This window comes from Saimiri boliviensis, chromosome 8 (genome assembly GCF_048565385.1).
Source record: "Saimiri boliviensis isolate mSaiBol1 chromosome 8, mSaiBol1.pri, whole genome shotgun sequence".
Taxonomy (NCBI): domain Eukaryota; kingdom Metazoa; phylum Chordata; class Mammalia; order Primates; family Cebidae; genus Saimiri; species Saimiri boliviensis.
Window position 1 is genome coordinate 26,808,210 of NC_133456.1, and position 22,616 is coordinate 26,830,825.

At 39.9% G+C, this 22,616-nt stretch overlaps 1 protein-coding gene across 2 annotated transcripts in view; it reads left to right on the plus strand.

Annotated features, from left to right (window-relative positions):
- Nucleotides 1-20,818, plus strand: part of SLC12A8 (solute carrier family 12 member 8) — a 135,311-nt gene extending 114,493 nt beyond the window's left edge. The window contains exons 11-15 of one of the 2 annotated variants that reach the window (XR_005581602.2): nucleotides 8,384-8,481; nucleotides 9,017-9,134; nucleotides 15,445-15,505; nucleotides 19,369-19,477; nucleotides 19,728-19,785. Coding sequence is in view for 1 of the 2 variants with exons in the window: in XM_039477392.2 (XP_039333326.2) it covers nucleotides 8,384-8,481; nucleotides 9,017-9,134; nucleotides 15,445-15,505; nucleotides 19,728-19,890 (440 nt within the window). In the remaining variant the exon portion in view is untranslated. Of the gene's footprint in view, nucleotides 1-8,383; nucleotides 8,482-9,016; nucleotides 9,135-15,444; nucleotides 15,506-19,368; nucleotides 19,478-19,727 lie in introns of both variants that reach the window. The other variant, XM_039477392.2, reaches the window with a different exon arrangement.
- Nucleotides 20,819-22,616: the final 1,798 nt, after the last annotated feature.

Sequence of the window (22,616 nt, forward strand, 5' to 3'; positions counted from 1 at the left end):
CTGACCTCAAGTGATCTGCCCACCTCAGCCTCTCAAAGTGCTGGGATTAGAGGCATGAGATACTGCGCCCTGCCTGCATTTAACTCTTACATGCCACTCTGACTTCTCCTCATCTAATGCCTCCAGTGTAGTTATCCCACAGGTTTGTTTGTTTTAAAATTAAAAGCTAGTATTCTTGTTATCATGACTAGGTAACTATTGCTCAGTTATGAGCCATATGTTACGCTATGATTACATTTCCTTTTTTGTTCAACTTGTGCTGTTTCCTGGTGTTAATAATTGCCTTAGTTTTTTCTTTGCTTGATTTTCTGTCATCATTTTTCTTTAAAGGCTCCGGCAGACCTGTCAAAGCCTCTCCTTGTTATTTTCAAAATGCTCCAATTCTTCAGAAATATATTCACTTCTTTCCCCTCTCTGTCCTATGGCTCCATCCTTCTGTTCCACTCGAGATTGTTCATTTGCTAGGTCTGCTACAAAGGTGTTGTCTTAGGATTCCTCTTGTTACCACACTTGTGTGTCAGCTCCAGGAAACAAGAAATTTCTTAGAGAATTCATGCTTTTACATAGCCTTTCTTTGAAAATTCCCCACTCCCATCCCTCCATCCCTGCTCTATCATCTCAATTTTGTATCTTCTTAAATGGTTCTCTAATTTTCTTTCCTTTTCTCTTGCCTGTTGTTCATTTATTTGTTTTGTTTTGGTTTAGTTTTTTTCTGGGATATTTCATAGATTTTTGTCTCCCAAGGCTTTTAATGATTTTTTTAAAAATGTTGATTATATCAGTCATGATTAGTTTTGACCGAGCATAATAAAAAACACAAAATAATAGCTACTTCAACGAGTGCATTCACAAGGAGCTAGAGGTGGACAGCCCAGGGCTGCCATGGTAGCTCTATGGTCCTAAGTGACCCATGCTCCTCTATCATTTGCTTTACCATCATCCTTCGTATATTGTCCTGTGATCCGGCATGTGCTTGCTGGGGTCATGCCATTACGTTTATATTCCAGGCGCTGGAAAAAAGGGAGGGGAAAACGGGCAAAAGGGTGAACCTCTAAACGGAGTCATTTGGAGGAGGCTTCCTCAGAAGTCCCTTTCCACACATCTCGTATTTCATTGGTTGGAATTTAGTCATGTGATTACAACAAACTGCCAAAGAAAGCTGAGAAATTGTTTTTTAACCAGTCATATTGCTACTTTACATAAAATTATGTGTTTTTTCTTTTTTTTTTTTTCCTAAGAAAGAAGGAGAGAGAGGGTAGCAACTATCAGTCTGTGCCACAATTATCCAGTTTTTAATTTCTAAGACCTCTCGGTTGTAATCTAATTTTTCCTTGCCTTTCTTTTTTTCAGTTTGACCATTATCTATTTTTGTTCTATGGGTACAATGGCTTATCTTAGCTCTATGATAGTATTATTTATCTTCCCCTTTAAAATTTTCTTTCTGGGGCTGGACATGGTGGCTCACACCTGTAATCCCAGCACTTTGGGAGGCTGGGGCAGGAGGATCACATTTGTTTGCACATTTATCTTTCAGCTTATTTGTCTGTCTTAAGAAATAAATATTAATCTCATTTGTTTGCCACTAGACGCAAACTATATCTTTTCACCTTTGTACTCATCACAGTATTCCCACACAGTACACATAATGCAGCAAACATAAAGCCTACTTGAATTGACAAGCAATTGAGCAAATATTGGCTAAAACATTGAAGCATCGATCAAATAGAAAAGGTTAAACTATTATAAGAACCTAATCCTAGACAAACCAGATGCTATAAAATAAGAATCAAATCATGATTGAATAAATACTTCTGAGAGCATGGACTTTAAAAATTAGCTTGAGGCTGTATTTTGTACCTTATATACACATGAATTCTTTGCTTATAACAGCTGTGCAAGAGAGAGATTCCTGACTATGTAGACATCATCAAAAACAAAAGGGATCTGATTAAATAGAAATAAAGAAAACATTTGCACAACACAGTGTCAGAAGGAAATGATTGTTCTGATGAACACAACTGATAAAAGCATACCTTCCAAAGCATATTATCTTTAAAGACAGGAAGGTCAAAATCCAGATTTTACTGAAAAGATATAAGATGAGATGAATACAAAGTTTAACATTTGAAAAATCAATGCTCAGACTCATTCATTTCTATTCAACAAATGAATTTTTGTTAAGTATTATTAGTAGCTAAAAATAGCCAGCATTTATTGAGCATATCCTATGTGCCTGTTAGTGAGATTAGTACTAAATAGGGATTATTTCATTAAAGCCTGGAGTTAGGTGTTGTTCCGTCTCAGAGAAATTAAACTCTTGCTCATGATATGAGACAGTCAGAATTTGAACCTAGGTTGATCTGACTGTCAAACCTGTGCTCTTAACTGCTACACAATGTATATGCCACTTGCAATGAGTATTTGTTTTGAACTAGGCCACGATATTGATTAAATGAACACAAATTAAATCATCTTTAAGATATCATTAGGCTGGGCACGGTGGCTCACGCCTGTAATCCCAGCACTTTGGAGGCGGAGGCAGGTGGATTACCTGAGGTCAGGAGTTCAAGACCAGCCTGACTAAAATGGTGAAACCCTGTCTCTACTAAAAAATACAAACATTAACTTGTTGTGATGGTGGGTGCCTATAATTCCAGCTACTCGGGAGGCTGAGGCAGGAGAATCGCTTGAACCCGGGAGGCAGAGGTTGCAGCGAGCCAAGAGCATTCCATTGCACTCCAGCCTGGGCAACAAAGCAAGATTCCATCTGAAAAAAAAAAAAAAAAAAAAAAAAAAAAAAAAAAAAAAAAAAAAAAACCACATGGACTTTACACATGATTCTGTATGGACTATGGCAATGCACATTAGCAGTTTATACATGCTAATTAGAACTACATGTTTATTCTGACAAAGAAATGAATTGAATTTTCACAAGTGGTTTAATATTTAAGTAATTTCTATAAAATTACTTAAATTTATTATTTAAACATTAACATAATTGGGGTTACCCCCTTTATGCTTAAAGTGTTTATATATGCTTTGAACATAGAACTTAGACATATCACTAGATTTTTTAAGTCAATTTAATATTTTGCATTATATTTGTTACGTTGGCATTTTTAACATGCATGATGCATGCTTACTAGTTTGTTTTATGAGTAGAGGCTTGATAAAGGAAAATTGCCTTCCTAGTTTTTTCTTCCTAGTATTTCTAGCATGAGAAGCTGTCCCCTGCCCCCCTGACAAATTTGTACAGCTTGCTTTTTCTAGCAAAATCTGAGACAAGAAAAAAAATTCCTTTGGTCACTTTGGAAGAGTTTTGAAACCCTAGCTATTCAGAATTATGAATAGTTGTCTATTTTATAGTACCTATTCAAAGAGTCGTTGAGCATCTTTGCATAAATTCTCTCTTACATTGCTGATATATAAAACAGCATTGTGCCTGCCTAGAGGACAACCCTTCCTACTACTTCTGCCCAAGTTCCTCAGAGCATGCACACATACAGAGTTCCCTTTAGGTTCAGTAAAATTGAGGTTGTATAAGTTCAAGTGTTGTAAAGGGTGAGTTTTTTTTTGTTTGTTTGTTTTGGATACAGTGTCTCGCTCTGTCTCCCAGTCTGGAGTGCAGTAGCATGATCTTGGCTCACTGCAACCTCCTCCTCCCAGGTTCAAGTGATTCTCCTGCCTCAACCTCCTGAATAGCTGAGATTACAGGCACTGCCACCATACCTGGCTAATTTTTTGTATTTTTTTTAGTAGAGATGGGGTTTTCCCATGTTAGCCAGGATGGTCTCAAACTCCTGACCTCGTGATCTGCCCGCCTTGGCCTCCCAAAGTGCTGGGATTATAGACGTGAGCTACCACGCCTGGCCTAGTGTTTCTTCTTAATAACCAAGGGGGCAACTGCATTTTACTAAGCCTGTGTTACCATTAATTAAATTGGTAAAATTATACAATTTTAAAAATAATTCTGTTATGATTGCCATTAATTAAATTGTATCATTTTAACAATTTAATTAATGTCAATCACAACAGAATTATTTTTTTAAAAGTAATAGAGCCATCCATTCAGATTAATCTTGCAGACTTTATTTTAATCCATAATAAGGAGACTTGCAATAAGTGCTTTCTATACACAAACTTCTAAATGCCTAGAGTTGGCATTTAGAATATGAAAGAGGGTCCTTATCCCTGAAGGGATAGACGTATAAAAAGATAAGCATAATACTTGGAGGCACCTGATGAATGCAAATAGATGTTGAGGGGATGAAGTTTTCTCAAGGTGTAGAATGATTTATTCATTCACCCACAGGTATGGCACACCTCGTACATTCTAGACACTGTCCTAAGTGCTGGGGGCACATGCTGATTAGACACAGAAGGTTTTTGCTGTTGTAGAGCACTTCCATTCTAGTAGGGGAAGCCGTATGATAAGCAAATGCACACTGTGATGTCAATAAGTGATAAGTATAATGAAGAAAAATAAAGTGATGTAATGAGATAAAGAGAGACAAGGGTGGGGAGGAAGATGCACTGTTTCAGATAGGTTTATCAGAAAAGAGCTCACTGGGAAGATGATATTTTATGGAGGACTGAATTGTATGAAGCATACAGATTTCATAGAATATATAGATTTCTGTGTTAGTCATGTTAAGTGTAAGGTGCTTATTAGCCAACTAATGGGTGATATTGAATAGCTCATTGTCTAATGAGCTATTCAAAAGTTAAGTTCAAGGGAGAGGTCAAGAATGATGTAAACTTGGAGTCATCAGGACATCAGTAGCATTTAAAGCCACGGGACTAGAAGAAATCTCTTAAGAGTGGGTATATATGGAATAAAGGGGTGCTGAAGACTGAATGTTGGTATACTCCAATATTTTCAGTCTGGAAGGAGGAGGCGAGCCAGCAAAAAAGACTGAGAGAGTGGGCAGTGACATAGAAAAATCAAGAGAGTGAGGCATCTTATAGGAGAAAGTGTTTCAAGAAGGAGGAAGTAATTACATGTATCAGACGCTGCCTGAAAGATCAAATGGGATAAGGACTAGGAGTTGGCCACAGAATTTGAAAAGATTCAAATCATTGGCAACTTTGGTAAGAGTAGTTTCAGTGGAAAGGTGGATAGAATCTTAAGAGTGGGTTAAGGAAATAATGAGATACGGAGACTGCGCAGAAAATTCTTTTGAGTCTATTTGCTATAAGGGAGACACAGAAATAGGGCAATAACTAGGGGTGACCTGTAGACATTTGTTTAGGTGAGAGAGATGACAGTGCACTTGGATTTGATGGGAATGATTCAGTAGGGGACAGAAAATCTGATACAAAAACAAAGTCCTTGAACAGGCCAAAAGGGATGGGATCCAGGCACAAGTGGAGGGATGAGCCTTAGGTAGGATCAGAGGCTGTTCATCCACCGTGAAAGGAAGGCCGGCAGAATAGAGAGTACAGATGCAAGTGATTTGGCAAATGAATTGGTGATAAGAGAACATGAAAAGTTCTCTTTGGAGAAGAGAGCTTATAAATTTGTTCGGTCAGAGAGTAGGAGAGTGAGTTGGCTAGGAAGGAGGCTACTGAGTAACGCTGAAGCATGGGAGCAAATGTGTATGCAGGGGAATGCTGATAGTCTTGGATAGTGGAACCCAAGCTAGATAAGAGGGCAGGGAGAGTGGGAAGTAGCTGATGGAAATAAAAAACATACTAAGGCAAAGTATCTAAAGGTCCCTCTGTAAACTATGAATGGTTGGAATGAGGAACGGCAGAGCAAATGAGCTTAACATTGTTTTTAAAGGACGTTATGGGCTGAGAGTAGGTTGCTAAAAGTCATGATTTCGGAAGTATAAGGTTCCTGGTAATGCCACACCTCAAGTGCAACTAAGGGGGTTGGTTGGGATGAGTGAAAGAAAAGATTATTAGAATGAGGATTTCAAGAAATCAAGAAAGCAGCACTTTGGATGAGTTGTTTTTGTAGAAGTCAGCAAGGATGACAATGGATGCTAATAGAGAAAAAGATGGTAAGCCAGGGGCTGAAATATTTAACAAGCAAGAGAAGAACGACAAGTTGGTGAAAGACTGCAATGATAAAGGGGAGGGTGTGAAATAGTCTGATGGCATGTGCTTCAAAGGGGCTGGGTCATAAAGCCACAGTGACCAGAGAGGATGGAAGACTTGGACTAGGATACTTAGTGAGTCCTGCTACGTGCCAAGCCCTAGGCTCACAATGGATATGGACCTGCCCCCATGAAGTATGTAATCCAGTGGTCATAGAAACAGGTAAATAAGTATACAACTACAAATGATGGTAAGTGCTGAGAAGGAAATGGGTCATAAGGAAATATTAATAGTACGAGGAAATATATTTAGATTTTACTGTGGGGCTGATTTCTCTGAGGAAGTGATAACTGAGCCAAGACTTGAGGGATGCATAAGCTAGGGGATCTGTGACACGTGGATCCCAGATAGATTCCAGGAATCGACACATCAGGGGTGGTCAAGGTGGAAGGAACACTGGTATATGAGACAGATCTGGACCATGGTGAAGAAGGAAGGGCTGGGCAGAGGAGATGGCACAGTCAAGGGGGTTTGGCTGAAGCAGAAATTTGGTATTGGAGACTAGAGAAGGGCTACTTAGGGAGTGATTACTGTATTTCCTGAGCAACAAACTATGAAGGTTGAAAACACCTCAAGTCTTAGTGTTGAAATGAAGCATAAACATACTGCAAAGTTAATCCAACATATCATTTGTTTGAAACAGTATTGTAGTGTTCATGGTGATTAGACCATATTGTTACATAATCTAGATGCATTTTCATAGCTACACTGAGCATTTCTACAGAAACAGAAAGTCAAATGCAGCATACTTTTACTTATAAGCAGAAGCTAAATAATGTGTACCCGCCGGGTGTGGTGGCTCACGCCTGTAATCCCAGCACTTTGGGAGGCCGAGGCAGGTGGATCACGAGGTTAAGTGATCGAGGCCATCCTGGTCAACATGGTGAAACCCCGTCTCTACTAAAAATACAAAAAAAATTAGCTGGGCATGGTGGCGCATGCCTGTAATCCCAGCTACTCAGGAGGCTGAGGCAGGAGAATTGCCTGAACCCAGGAGGCGGAGGTTGCAGTGAGCCGAGATCTCACCATTGCACTCCAGCCTGGGTAACAAGAGTGAAACACCGTCTCAAACAAACAAACAACAAAAAAAAATGTGTACCCATGGACCCAGCGGGTGGAGTGATAGACACTGGAGACTTGGAAAGGTAGAAGAGTGGGATGGTAAGAGGCAGATTGAGGGATGAGAAATTGCCTAATGGGTACAGTCTACACTATTTGGGTGATGTTTACACTAAAAGCCCAAAGTTTACTACTATGACATTAAAAAAATTATTATTATTATTATTATTATTATTATTTGAGACGGAGTTTCGCTCTTGTTACCCAGGCTGGAGTGCAATGGCACGATCTCAGCGCACTGCAACTTCTACCTCCTGGGTTCAGGCAATTCTCCTGCCTCAGCCTCATAAGTAGCTGGGATTACAGGCACTCACCACCATGCCCAGCTAATTTTTTGTATTTTTAGTAGAGACGGGGTTTCACCATGTTGACCAGGATGGTCTCGATCTCTTGACCTCGTGATCCACCCGCCTCGGCCTCCCAAAGTGCTGGGATTACAGGCTTGAGCCACCGCGCCCGGCCCCCAAAAATTATTTTTTTAATTGAGTGCTTCTGGAACCAGCTGTAAATTGAGAATCCAGAGCTGAATAGGACATGGCATGGCTCTGAGAAGCACTGTCGTGCCTGAAATCCACGAAGGATGGGGCAGAACCATGTGTTTGTTTATCGCTAGGCCCCTTCCCCCTCAGCCACCTCAATTCCCAGGAAAAGGAATCAGAGGAACTATTCTCCCTCCATCTTTCTCCTTCATCAATTTCTGGTTGATACCTGAGATCAGTCTAACATGAGCTAACTTTCAGAATCAGAAGGCAGCAAAGACCATCTCTTATTAGATAAAAGCCAACCTGTCCCAGCAGTCCCAGTGGCCATACCTGGGAGCCAAGAATACCAGGTGTCTAGTTCTCCCACTCTAACCCCTTATGTGTGAAAAAGAGGGGAGAGCTGAGTTTCCAGTTCTCCCAAATAACCTGTCTGGACAGATGTGCCTTGGGTGTCAGAGGACCTTCCTCTCCACTTTGTCTCTCTCTCACCTTTCTTTCTCCGATCCTTGGCTGGCGTGAGGCCATAAACACTTCTTTCTTCTCCAAGAGCAAGCCCTGGGAATTGTCTTTTAGGCTAAGTTATAAAATTGGGAAAGAAGAGCTGATACGTATTTGGTCCTAAAAGTAGTAGAGGGTTTGGTAGCAATTTGGCAGCCAAATCTTTGGCTATTTTTTAGATTTCTTCCTGAAGTCCAGGCTCCAAGAACAAGATGTCTGGAGAAGACCAACTTCTTTCTATAGCCACATGTGCAACCCCTGGGTCTCCTTGTTGGGGGTGAGTAACTTCATCTTGATCTCAATTATTCTTGGGACAAAGTTCAGGTGGACACATATGTGATCTTGGGCTGATGGGGAGGAAAGATGGAGGGCTTAATTAGAAGTAATGTGATTTAATTGCCTATTGTATTAGAATTTAGATGAGAGTACATTTAATGAATGACTTATTTTAATCAATTATTTCCTTTTTAGATCATTGTCTATGATAACTTCTGGGTTACTAAATTTCTAGGTATACTAAGTTACCATACTTGCATTTTAATTTGTTTCTTATAGGGAGAAATGGGACAAATAAATGAGAAAGAATATCTATTTATTGATAGTTCTGATTAAAGAGTTACTTTCAGAGGGTGTCTGCCCAAATATCTGCTTAATAGAGGTTTTTAATTATTCATAAACTTCAATTATTCAGACTTTTACAGTGATCAGAAGTTGATGAGAGGGGCTGTTGGTGCTGAAGACCTTAGCTTTGTGGCTTGCTTACCATGTAGAAAGCCATTAGGTGATTTGCTCTTTCTACTCTGTTTTCACAGGCTGTTGGGTCCCTTCTCATCATGTTTGTGATACAGTGGGTGTATACCCTGGTTAACATGGGTGTTGCTGCCATTGTGTATTTCTACATTGGCCGGGCCAGTCCAGGGCTTCACCTTGGTAAGCAGCAGAGCCATTTTGCCACTGGTTCCCTCATTCTCTTCACAATTCATTGGGAGAAAAAAATGTTTTGGATACCAATTGAATGCCAACACTGATTCAGATGTGAATCCCATTTTCAAATAGTTTATAGTCTAGGAGAACTATGATAAGCACATGAATTATTACAAATGAAAAACAATAACAGTGTGAGGTTTATAAGACATGTAGAAGTAAAGTGGATAACAGTACAAGAGCTAGGAGGATGAAATGAAACTATACTATTGTGAGTTTCTTGTACTTCGTTAAATACTATAACATCAGGCCGGGCGCGGTGGCTCAAGCCTGTAATCCCAGCACTTTGGGAGGCCGAGGCGGGTGGATCACGAGGTCAAGAGATCGAGACCATCCTGGTCAACATGGTGAAACCTCGTCTCTACTAAAATACAAAAAAAAAATTAGCTGGGCATGGTGGCGCTTGCCTGTAATCCCAGCTACTCAGGAGGCTGAGGCAGGAGAATTGCCTGAACCCAGGAGGCGGAGGTTGCGGTGAGCCGAGATCGCGCCATTGCACTCCAGCCTGGGTAACAAGAGCGAAACTCCGTCTCAAAAACAAAACAAAAAAAAGACAACAACAACAACAAAAAATACTATAACATCACTTGAAGATACATTGTGGTAAGTTTAAAGTGTATACTATAAACCCTAAAGCAACCTAAGATAACACACAGCTAAGCCAATAAAGGAGATTAAAAGTACTCAATCAAAATAAGGCAGAAAAGGAAGAAAAAAATAATAAAGGACAAATGAGGCAAGCAAAAAACAAATAACAAGGTGGTTTATGTATGTGTACTCCAAGCCATATCAATAATCATACTAAATATGGATGGTCTAAACACCCTAATTGAATGCCAAAGATTGTCAGATTGAATGAAAAAGCATGACACAACTAAATGCTGCCTGCAAGAATCCTCCTTTAAATATAAAAACACAACCATGTTAAAAGTAAAAGGATGGAAAAAGATACATCAGGCTAACGCTAATGAAAAACAAAGCCAGAGTAGCTATACTAACATTAGGCAAAGTGGAGTTTGTAGAAAACAGTATTACAGGGATAAAGAGGATCATTTCATAAAGCTGAAGGGAAAAACTCATAAGGAAGACATAATAAACCTTAACATTTATGCACTGAAAAACACAGCTTTGAAGTAAGCAAAACAAACCCTGATAGAACTACAAGAAAAAGTTGACAACCATAGTCAGAGATTTCAATACCTCTTTCCTAATAATTGGTAAAACAAATGAGTATACAATCAGTAAGGCTATAGAAGATTTGAATAATACTATCAACAAACCTGGACTAATTGACAGAACATTCTACCCAATAGCAGCAGAATATACATTCTTTTCAATTATACATGAAACATTTACCAGTGGAGACTATATTCTAGGACATAAAAAGTATTTCAATAAATTTAAAAGTATTCAAAGTCAATTCAAGAACAGAGTATGTTCTCTGACCAAATTGGGGAGTAATTAGAAATAAATAATAGAATGATATCAGAAAATCCTTGAATAAGCCAGGCACAGTTGGCACACACCTGTTGTCCCAGCTACTTGGGATGCTAAGGCAGGAGAATTGCTTGAGACCAGGAGCCTGAGGCTAGCTTGGGCAAAATAACAAGACTCTGTCTCCTAAATAAAAATTTTTTTTAAAATCCCCAAATATTTAGAAACTAAAGAATATTACCTAACCCTAATTAAAATTCAGAAAAGAAATAATCCATGATTCAAAGAAGAAAGCAGAGTGAAATGACAAGTATTTTGAACTGAATCAAAGTGAAAATGCAACACAGCAAAACTGTGGGATATAGCGAAGGGAAATTTATAGCATCAAATGCTTACATTAGAAAAGAAGAGCATTCACAAATCAATGATCCCAATATCCAACTTAAGAAACTAGAAAAAGAAGAGCAAATTAAACACAAAGTAAGAAGGAAAACGAGGAAATAGTAAATCAGAGTAGATCAGTGTAGGAATTAATAAAATGTAAAACAGAAAATTAGAGAATACAAAGGAAGCAAAAAACTGATTATGTGAGATCAGTAAAATTGATAAACCCGTAGCCAGACTGATCAGAAAAGAAGAAGAAGCATAAATTATCAAAGCCAGAAATGAGTGAGATGACATCATTAGAAATCTTAAAGATATTAAAAGTGAAATAAAGGAATAATGTAAACAGGTTTCTCTTGATCAATTGAAAACTTAGATGAATTGGACAAATTTCTTGAAAGATACAAACTACCAAAGCTCACTCAAGAAGAAATAGATACAGGACTATTCAGCTTATCTATTAAAGAAATTAAACTGGTCATTGAAAACCTTCCCAGAGAGAAAAGCCTAGGTCCAGATAGCTTTACCGATAAATTCAACCAAATCTTTAAGGAAGAAAAAATACTAACTCTATACAAACTCTTTGGAAAGCTATACACTAACATACCTCATGAATATAGATGCAGAAACTCTAAAAAATTTTTAACAAATTAATTGCAATAATACGTAAAAAGAATAATATACCATGGTCAAGTGGGTTTATTACAGGAATGCAAGGTTCATTTAGCATTTGAAGTTAATCAATGTAATTCACTAGTTTACAGATGAGAAAGCATTTCTGAAAAAAATTAAAGAGTAAATTAAAGAAATAAATGAAGAGATATACTATGTTCATGAATTGGAAGACTTAATATTCTTAAATTTCCAATTATCCCCAATTTTTTTATAGCTTTAATATAATGCCAGTCAAAATCTCAGCTGCCTTTTTATAGAAGCTGTCAATCAGATTCTAAAATATTTATATGGAAATGCAAAGGACCCTAATAGCCCAACTAATTTTGTAAAACAAGAATAAAGTTGCAAGACTTGCACTTCCTGATTTCAAGACTGATTTTAAAGCTAAAGTCATCAAGACAGTGTGGTGTGGAAAAGCTAGACAAGTGAATCCGTGGACAGAGCAGAGGATTTGGAAGCTGACCCACACACATATGGCCAACTGCTTTTTGAACAAGTTTCAAAGGTAATTCAGTGGAAGGGAAAAAACAGTCTTTCAACAAATGGCACTGAAACAACCACAAAGCCATAAGCAGAAAGTAGACTTCCACCCAGATATCATACCATATAAATATATAACTCAAAATGGATATTAGAACTAAATGTGAAGCCTAAACCTATACAGTTTCTAGAAGAAAATGTAAGAGAAAACCTTTGTGACTGTGAGCAAAGATTTCTTAAATACAACAAAAGCATGAAAAAAATTATAAATTGGACTTTATCAAAATTAAGGACTTCTGATCTTCAAAAAATGCTGGTAAGGCTGGGTTTAATTTATAATGATAGCAGATCAGTGGATACTTTTGGGTGGGAGTGAAGTAAGGGTACATGGGAGAGATATCTAATGAAGTGGCTTGAGGAAACTTTTGGAGGTGCTAGACATGTTCATTATCTTACTTGGGTGATGATTTCACAGTGTATATATGGTTGGATGTGTGTATGTATACACACACAGACCAAATAGTATACTTTAAATACAGATACTCCTTGACTTAATGGTGGGATTATGTCCCAATAAACCAGTCATAAAGTTATGTTCTTTACATGCAGTTTTTTCTGCCTATGTACCCAGGATTTGTTTTAATCGGGTGTGGTAAAACATACACAGACATGGAAACGACTATCAGGAAGGAGGAAGGTCATTAGAAACAGGAGGCTTGGCATGCCATGCAGGGCCACGTGGGAATGGACGAGGGTTAGTCATGGGGCAGAAGAGGAAGAGGGGAAACCATGGTCTAGAGCCTTTTTTGTTTTTTTTTGTGTGTGTGTGTGGAAAGGAATGAACCAGGCAGGGTAGGTACACTGAGTGAGGTTAGGACTGAATAATTCAAGTGATTTCAGCAGGCTCTGGGCTATAGGGATGATCTATAGTTGTCTGGTCTTGGTGTGATTTAGGGCAGGGGGAATACTGGCTTGATGTGTGAGATTTGATAAAGAACTAAATTAAGGGTGGGCCCTGGATTGGTTGGTTTGTGTATCAAAAGCCCACTTACAGGGGAATTGTTTGCTATTCAGCATCTAGGAATTAGCTAGACCCTCCAGGATTAAGGGCCAAAATTCGAGAGCATCCAGAATATAGAAAATAAGAAAATATAGTCAACATACAGTTTATTGCATATCAATTATTCCTCAATGATAAAGCTGTTTAAAAATATGTTAAGAGAACCCTTTCCAGCAAAATTTTATGATGCCCAGTTTAAAATAAAGCAAATTGTTACCACTACTAACTAAATCAGGCAGCCCATAACTATCTAGGCAAATTAAAAAAAAAAAAAAGTTCTTCCGAATGATGCATTTCAAACATTTTAAGTCATTTGTATATTTAAAAAAATAATTTAGAAAAAACAGTAATGTTAAGAAGAGGTCCTTATGTTAGCTGACTTCATGGATAGAATATATTTTGTATTTTAATTATACTAATATAGAATATATTTTAATTAACAGTGATTACTTCAGTGATTGCTTCTGTGTTTCTTAAAAAGTTTCCTAAGAAATTTAAATTTAAATATTTAAATATTTTCTAGAAATCTATTTACAAGAAAACATGAAATCAAATTTCAGTCCAATGTCCATCAAATTTAAATTATTTAGAATTTAAATGATTGGCCGCACGCGGTGGCTCAAGCCTGTAATCCCAGCACTTTGGGAGGCTGAGGCAGGTGGATCACAAGGTCAAGAGATCAAGACCATCCTGGTCAACATGGTGAAACCCCGTCTCTACTAAAAATACAAAAAATTGGCTGGGCATGGTGGCACGTGCCTGTAATCCCAGCTACTCAGGAGGCTGAGGCAGGAGAATTGCCTGAACCCAGGAGGCGGAGGTTGCGGTGAGCCGAGATCGCACCATTGCACTCCAGCCTGGGTAACAAGAGCGAAACTCCGTCTAAAAAAAAAAAAAAAAAAAAAGAGAGAGAATTTAAATGATCACACTTAAGTAGGGTCACTTAATAAAATGTTTGTTTATGTTCTTCCTTCTGACAATCTCAAAATATATTAGAAATCTTCTCTTTGAAATTGCAGATATTAATGCAAATCTAAAATTTATCTTCTCTTTAGCAATAAGGACCAAAACGACATTGAGGAAACTGGTTATCAGCTGCATACTGTTGATATTTGTGGAGATTCTAACAGAAGCCTCTTAAAATAATGCTGTTTTCCTGATCATATATTGAACATTATCTAATTAATCAATTTTTAATTATATGTCTATATAATTTAACAAAGCATTTTCCTTTTTTTGAGACAGAGTCTCACTCTGTCACCCAGGCTGGAGTGCAGTGGTGTGATCTCAGCTCACTGCAGCCTCCGCCTCCTGGGTTCAAGCATTTCTCCTGCCTCAGCCTCCCAAGTATCTGGGACTACAGGTGTGTGCCACCATGCCTGGCAATTTTTATATTTTTAGCAGAGATAGGGTTTCACCATGTTGGCCAGGATGCTCTCGATCTCCTGACTTTGTGATCTGCCTGCATTGGCCTCCCAAAGTACTGGGATTACAGACATGAGCCACCACACCCAGCCTAGAAAAGCATTTTCTAAAATCACATTTGATTTGTTTCTCTAAAGTTATATGTAACTAACCATGTGAATTTTTTTAAACCTACACCAAAAGAGGGATGGATTTTTTTAAATTGATAAACCCTATTCAAATAAGTGTGTTTGATGTCAGGATTATTTGGCTAGAACCAACAACAATGTCACTTCAAACCTCAGCTCTAACATTTCTACATATGGACCTATTTGATTCACTTAACATCTGTTAAAAAAATTCCTAAGTGCCAGATCCTGTGAGGTACTGTGAGGATTATAGGGATGAAGAAGACATGTTCTCTATTCTCAATGACTGTATGGTCTAGTAGAAAATTTTTATAGGGTGTATTCAACACTTATGAGTATGAATCTTTAAAAATTATCAAAACTTTTAAATTCCTAAGACTAAAGTTAGCAACTCTGCATTTTTCTTTATAGCACTTTGTCCAGTTTTTTGGGAGTGATTTTGGAGTTTAGAAATAAATTTTTGAAAGACTCACATGAGTAAAAGTCTTTAGTAGGCTGCTGTCATGGAGGATTACAGAGCATATTATTTGGTTAAACTGAAAAAGGCAAACATAAGTGTGAATCCTGTGCATGTGTATGTACTGGGGTATGCATTCGCCCTATTAAAACTGAGCTTCTAGATGCATATGTAGAACCTTCAAAAATGGTTATGTATATGTCTTCCTTGCAGGATCAGCCTCCAACTTCAGCTTTTTCCGGTGGATGAGGTCTCTCTTGATCCCCTCCTGCAGGTCTGTACCAGAATGGATGAGTGTCCAGAGTCCTGGGAGGTGCCCAGGGTGTCTCATTCCTGACTGGGCTTGGGCCTGGATTGTGGCATGGGAACCTCTGGGAGACTCAAATGTTGCTCCCATCTATACTCCACCACACTCAGCCCCCAGATTCAGCTCATCAGAAGCTTCCCTTAGGCTCATGTCCTCTTTCCTTCCTATCCTCAGTCATCAAGAACAGAGGCTTTATTTAGAATCTGGTCGCTGGGGTGGTAAGTTACTACTCTCCTCTCAGTCAATTTACAGTCCAAGACACATTAGCATCAATGCATAATCACATACAAGATTAAAGCCCAAGGGAAATGTCACGCCAAGATGCACATTTTTCCGTCTGAGTCAGAAGTAGTTGACATTCCTGGGTTGGGGACAGTGCAGAGGCCAAGTGTAGAAAGAAATTGGAGATCCTGAAGGATTTCTGTGGAACCTCCATGGTCAGTTATACAGGAAACAGGAAAAAAAACCCTCCTGAGAAATAGAAGCCTCATAGAGAAGGTATATTACGTACGTGTCTTAATCTCACTCCTCCTCCTGCACTCCTGCAGTACCAATGCTTCTTAGCTTTTAAGGCTTGGGATTCTGGGGCATTATACCCACCCTTCTGTCCCCTTTCAATATCAGTGAGTAGCTAGAGCTGCAGGCTAGGAAAATCCAGGCAGAACCCAACCGAATGTTCATTTGGTCGCATTTTGTTGGTTCTTTTTTGAAATTTTAGATGTCTAGGTTGTACTCGCTAATATTTCCACTCTCCGTGTCCAAACATTGCTAGCAGATCAGGGGATCCTTTCCCATTGAGCCCAGATGTAACTTCATAATGCTTTTCCTCACCTCATTTAAAAAATTATGGTAAAATAGGACTGGGTGCAGTGACTCATGCCTGTAATTCCAGCATTTTGGGAAGTAGGAAGATAACCTGATGTCAGGAGTTAAAGACCAGCCTGGCCAACATGGTGAAACCCCATCTCTACTAAAAATACAAAATTAGCTGGGCATGGTGGCATGCCTATAATCCCAGCTTCTAGGGAGGCTGAGGCAGAAGAATTGCTTGAATCCAGGAGATGGAGGTTGCAGTGAGCTGAGATCGTGCCAGTGCACTCCAGCTAGTTGACAAAATAAGACTGTCTCAAAAAAAAAAAAAAAAAAAAAAAAAAGGTAAAATACATGTAACATGAGATGTACTGTTTAACCGTGTTTATGTGCAGTGTGCAGTTCAGTGGCATTAAGGACATTCACATTGCTGTGCTACCATCACCATACCCATGAAACACTAACTCTCCATTCCAAGAATCCTTTTTAAGACAACTCTTCACAAACACCGACAATCTATTTAAGATGGCACAAGAAATAAAGCCTTCATGCTGGAGCTTGGAATGACAAGAGGCAGCAGCAAGGGCTGTAGAAACCAACAGGGATAGGGCCCAGGGCTGGAGGCTGGGGTGCATGGGAAGCACCCTGTCATTGCTTGAGCCAGCTGGGCTCAATGTCCTGTGTGGAGCTGCAGGGAGGGTGAGTGATCTCTCTGCTTCTTGTCCTGTCTGACGCACAAGATTGGGTGACCCAGGTCATCACATGTCTACACTGATCTCTTCTCCCCTACAACCCAGTCCTGAGAAAGAGTAGAATTTAAATGGAAATAGATTCTGTGTAAAAGCTGCCTACAGATTCTGGAGCTGCAAGTGGTGTGTGGGTGAGACTGTTTTGCTTTGCCTGATTTACAAGAATATTTTTAGTCATTTCTGGTTTTAAAGCCTAAAAATGCCATAGGAGGTCACCACTTGTTATGTTGCACTCTGAATTCCTGGGATTTCAGCTTGGGGGTCACAGCAGTGCTATGTAGAAAGAAAAATGTACTAGGGGGAGATTATTCTTAGAAAAGGACAGTAATTTTGTTGGAGTAGAATCAGTCCACACCATTCATAACACAAACACCAGGCTCTGTGGGCTATGAGGTGGGTGGCAGAGGCCTCAGCTAAGTCAACATCAATACTTGTTGGCCTCACTATGGCTGCTGGGTGATATTTGGGATGGTTATTCGGGAGATTGAGAGAACCAAGAAAGGCCAGGCACAGTGGCTCATGCCTGTAATCCCAGCACTTTGAGAAGCTGAGGCAGATGGATCACCCAAGGTCAGGAGTTTGAGACCATCCTGGCCAACATAGAAAAACCCCATTTCTATTAAAAATACAAAAATTAGCCTAGCATGGTGACAGGTGCCTATAGTCCCAGCTACTGTGGAGGCTGAGACAGGAGAATCACTTGAACCCAGGAGGTGGAGATTGCAGTGAGCTGAGATTGTGCCACTGCACTCCAGCCTGAGCAGTAGAATAAGGCCCTGTCTCAAAACAAACAAACAAACAAACAAACAAACAAAAAAGAATGATAGAGATTGGCCAGATGCACTGGTTCATACCTGTAATCCCAGCAGTTAGGGAGACTGAGGCAAGCTGATCACTTAGGCCAAGAGTTCAAGACCAGCCTCAGCAACATGGCAGAACACCATCTCTACTAAAAATACAAAATTAGTTGCGTGTGGTGGTGCCCACCTGTAGTCCCAGCTACTTGGGAGGCTGAGGTTTGAGAATTGCTTGAACCTGGGAGGCAGAGGTTGCAGTGAGCTGAGATCAATCACCGTACTCCAGCTTGGGTGACAGAGCGAGACTTTGTCTCAAAAAATAAAATAAAAATAGAGATTGGTAGCTGTGTTTCTACTTTGTAATTTTGAGTTCCCTTTCCAATCCCCAACTATAACACCCAAATACTCTTCAAAACCAAAAAAGAAGAAGAATGTAGAGTGTGTTTTGGCAGAAGAATTTGGCTAGGTTACTTGCTGTGTTATGCCTACAATTCCCATGAACTATTTGAAGTTGAACCTGTCATTGAGAAGGTGTTCTTTATTGAAGCACTAGCCACTGTCCAAATGAGGATGTGTAAGCCAATCTAGACTAGAGAGTAAAGTATATTATTTCTACAGACTCAGAAGAATGTAATGGTTTCACCTACAAAAATCAAAACATTAGCAAAAAGACTTACATGTTGACTGGTATGGCATTTTTGTCACCTCCTAAACTTTTCGGAGATTCAGCCTTTATAGAAGTTAATTAAGTTCTCAAGAACCCTCAGAGACCTAAATTATAATTTATACATGTTCTCAACAAGTGGCTGTAATGCCATAGTCATGTAATCTAAACTTCTATAGCAGGACATTTGGCCAGAGTCTGTTGAAATGTTCTGTTTAAGTTCCACAGATCTATAATATTAGATTTCTGCCTTTTCACAACTCTCAAGTATAGTCCATATTCAAATAATTGCATCTTGCTACTCATAAAGTAGATGATTCTTTTAGAGTAAAAATTTTCAGAGGAAATTCGTGCCTAAGGTATGACTTAAGGAGCTAACACAGCCTGTAGGAACTGGAAGAGACCCGGGAAGATGAGAAAATAGAGACTCAAGGAGGTAAAAAGGCTTCCAGAGGCCACCAAGTTGATTAGGGACAGAGCTATGACTGGATCTGCCTTCTGCAGCTGCCTGGTCAGCCAGCCTGAGCTTTCCTCACTCCTTTCTTCCTCTTAGCACTTTCCCCACGAATCCCTAACATTATTCTTTCCCAGTTTATCCCACCTCAAGCTGTATGCAGAGACTCCAGTGACAGTGGGATCTAAATGGGACTTGCTCTTCACTTGAGGCCACCTTGGTGTCAAAAGCCTTTGCCGTCCCTCTTCGCTGCTTGCTGTGTGAGCCTTAGCTCTTGAAATCATTCATCCTTATTCAACTTTCTTTTCAATAAATCTACGAGAAGATTTCTCTTTCCACTCTTCTCAATTTTCCAGCCTCTCCATTGCATTATTTTTCATTTGACAAGAACAAAGAGAAGCTACAGAGCCCAACATGACACCATTTGGAAGGCAGCACCTCTCTTTATCAGTTATTCCCTATCAGGTAGGTATAGCTTTATACTTTTCTGCTTAGGGTAAATATCACACACTCTCTCTCTTTATTGTATTTGATACTTTGTATTTCTCATGCTTTGGGTTCATATATTCTTGTACATATACCTTTCAACAATTATGTTTTAAACATTTAAATACATGTGTGTCTGCAAATAATTTCTCTATGCCTGATAGACTCACCTTCGTGTTCAGTCTCTGTTCTGTCCTTCTCACCATCCTTTGCGTGTGTCTCACGGCAGGAGCTTGCGGTCCCCTCGGGAGCAGATCATCTTGGCGCCATCCCTGGCTAAGGTTGACATGGAGATGACTCAGCTCACCCAGGAGAACGCAGACTTCGCCACTCGGGATCGCTACCACCACTCCTTCCTCATGAGTCAGGAGCAGCTGATGCCTCACTACTAGATGCAGTACAGGGAGCTGTCCCATGCACAGCGGACCCAATCCCGGAACCTTCGTGGGGCTGCTTCTCCTCCATGAGAAACTAAAGACCCATCCTCTCGCTGTCATTTTAGACAATGGAAATCTACATTTTCTTAGAACATATGGAAGAAGGAAAAAGACAAAAAAGGAAATCTGCATTCTGCTCTGAGGATCACATTTCACCCGGGGTGACATCAGGAATGGTGCTGGCCTCTGCAACACCCAGTCTGAAGAGTTCTACACAGGTACCAAGCCTAGAGAGGACACCAGTACTTCTGGGTGTGGGGAACTGGAACTGAACAACAACCAGATTGCTCGTGCAGAGGGCCGCAATGAATGTATGTTTTATATTTTATTGTATTATTTATTCAGGGATAATACAATAATACGAAAAATTACTTCTTGAATAAATAATACATTCACATGGTTCCAAACCCAAACATTATAATCATATATAGAGTGAAAAGTCTCCCTCCAATCCGTATTCCCCACCTGCTCAGTTCCTGTTTACCCTGACCCAGAGGTAGCCACTGTTCGCATCCCTACATCCAGCATTTCTTTATGAATATACAAGTAAACGGGAATGTAGAGTCTCACATTCTCTTTTAATACACAAAAGTTAGCATGTTATATGCATGTTCTTCACCTTTTTTCCCTTAACTATCTGGGAGACATTTCCATATCAATTCATATGCCATTTCTTCATTTTTTTCATTGTATAAATGTGTTATAATTTATTTCACCAGCTCCACAATGATGAGCATTTGGATTCTCTCCAGTCTTTTGCAATGGCAATCAGTTCTTCAGTGAATAATCTTGTACAAATGTACAAGCATAAAATGTATCTCTAGGATAAATTCCCAAAAGTGGAATCGTGGGATCAAAAGGTACATGCATTTGTAAACTATTACTGTTTAGTGATGGTCTTTTTAATTAAAAAGTTAACATGAATTGCCTAATTGTGATGCATGTTCTCAAAAGAATTTGTGGTCCCCAACTCCTGGAATGCCTTTGTAACTGTTTGCAGCATGAAAGGCATGAGGGGACAAGACTCTTTTGATTTCTCTGTGGGCTCTGCCTGGCATTCATCACAAGCACCCAGTACCAGGGGCCATGGCAGTAGCTTTCCCCAGAGAAGTTTAGCACTTGGCCCAGGGTCAGAGGCTTTGCCATCGAGCCACAGGGAGAAGTACTGTTGGGTCACTTCTGACTCCTTCTATAGTGGAGGTTCTTGAGAGTCGGTGTGCTAACAGTCACTTGGGATGCTTGTCAAAAGTGCAGATTTCAGGCCGGGCACGGTGGCTCATGCCTGTAATCCCAGCACTTTGGGGGGCTGAGGCAGCTGGATCACCTGAGGTCAGGAGTTGGAGACCAGACTGGCCAACATGGTGAAACCCCATCTCTACGAAAAATACAAAAAATTAGCTGAGTGCGGTGGCAGGTGCCTGTCATCCCAGCTACTTGGGAGGCTGAGGCAGGAGAGTCACTTGAACCTGGGAGGTGGAGGTTGCAATGAGCTGAGGTCGTGCCATTGCACTCCAGCCTGTGCTAAACTCCGTCTCAAAAAAAAAAAAAAAAAAAAAAAAAAAAAAAAAAAAAAAAAGTGCAGATTTCTATACCTCACCCAGTCTGAGCAAAACTCTCTCTCAAAAAAAAAAAAAAAAAAAAAAAAAAAAAGTGCAGATTTCTTTACCTCAACCCTAAACATTTTATTTGGCAAGTCTGGGATGGAGTCCTTTACATCTTTAACAAGTGCCTCGGGTGATTCAATGCAGGCAGTCCTTGGACCACATTTTGAGACACACTGAGCTGTTGGAAAGTGCTTAGCATGGGTGAGGGCTGGGAGGTCAGGATGAAGGGTCAGCTAGATCCTAATGTTCTGTCCTGGAAGATGGGGTTTTATTTATAATTGCTGTTCTCACAGTCTAACTTTGGTTAACTACCAGATTTCTGAGCATCATTAGAAAGCAGAGTCTGAGTTGGCAGTAGCCATATAGGAAGGAGAAATGCTGAAAAAGGCAGACTGTAGCCATGAAGGGCTGAGTTGGGTGACCTTGGAAGGCCTTTTTCTTTATTTTTGAGACAGGGTCTCATTCTGTTGCCCAGCCTGGGGTGCAGTGGCATGATCATAGCTCACTGTAGCTGCAACCTCCTATGCTCAAGCAATCCTCCCATGTCAGCCTCCTAAGTAGCAGAGACTACAGGTGCACACCACCATGCCTAGCTAATTTTTTTGGTATATTACCCAGGCCCTTTTTAAGAAGAAGCTGTTCTGGTTTTCTGTGGCTACTATACCAAATTACACAAATTTGGTGGCTTAAAAATAATACAAATGTATTCTCTCACAATTCTGGAGGCCAGATGTCTGAAATCAGTAACACTGCACTGAAATCAAAGTGTCAGCAGGGCCCAGCTCCCTTCAGAGGCTCCATGGGGGATTTATTCCCTGCCTCTTTTGGCTTCTGATGGCTTGTGATCACATCACCAAAATCTTCAAGGCCAGCATTTTCAAATCTCTCTGTTCTATCTCTGTCTCCTTCCTGTAAGGATACATGTAATTGCATTCAGAGACCACCCAGATAATCCAGGATCATCTGCACATCTCAGGACCTGTACTTCAGTCACATCTGCAAAGGCTTTGCCAAATGAGGATGCATTCACAGCTTCCAGGGAATAGGACGTGGGTCTTTTGGAGGGCCCTTTTCAGC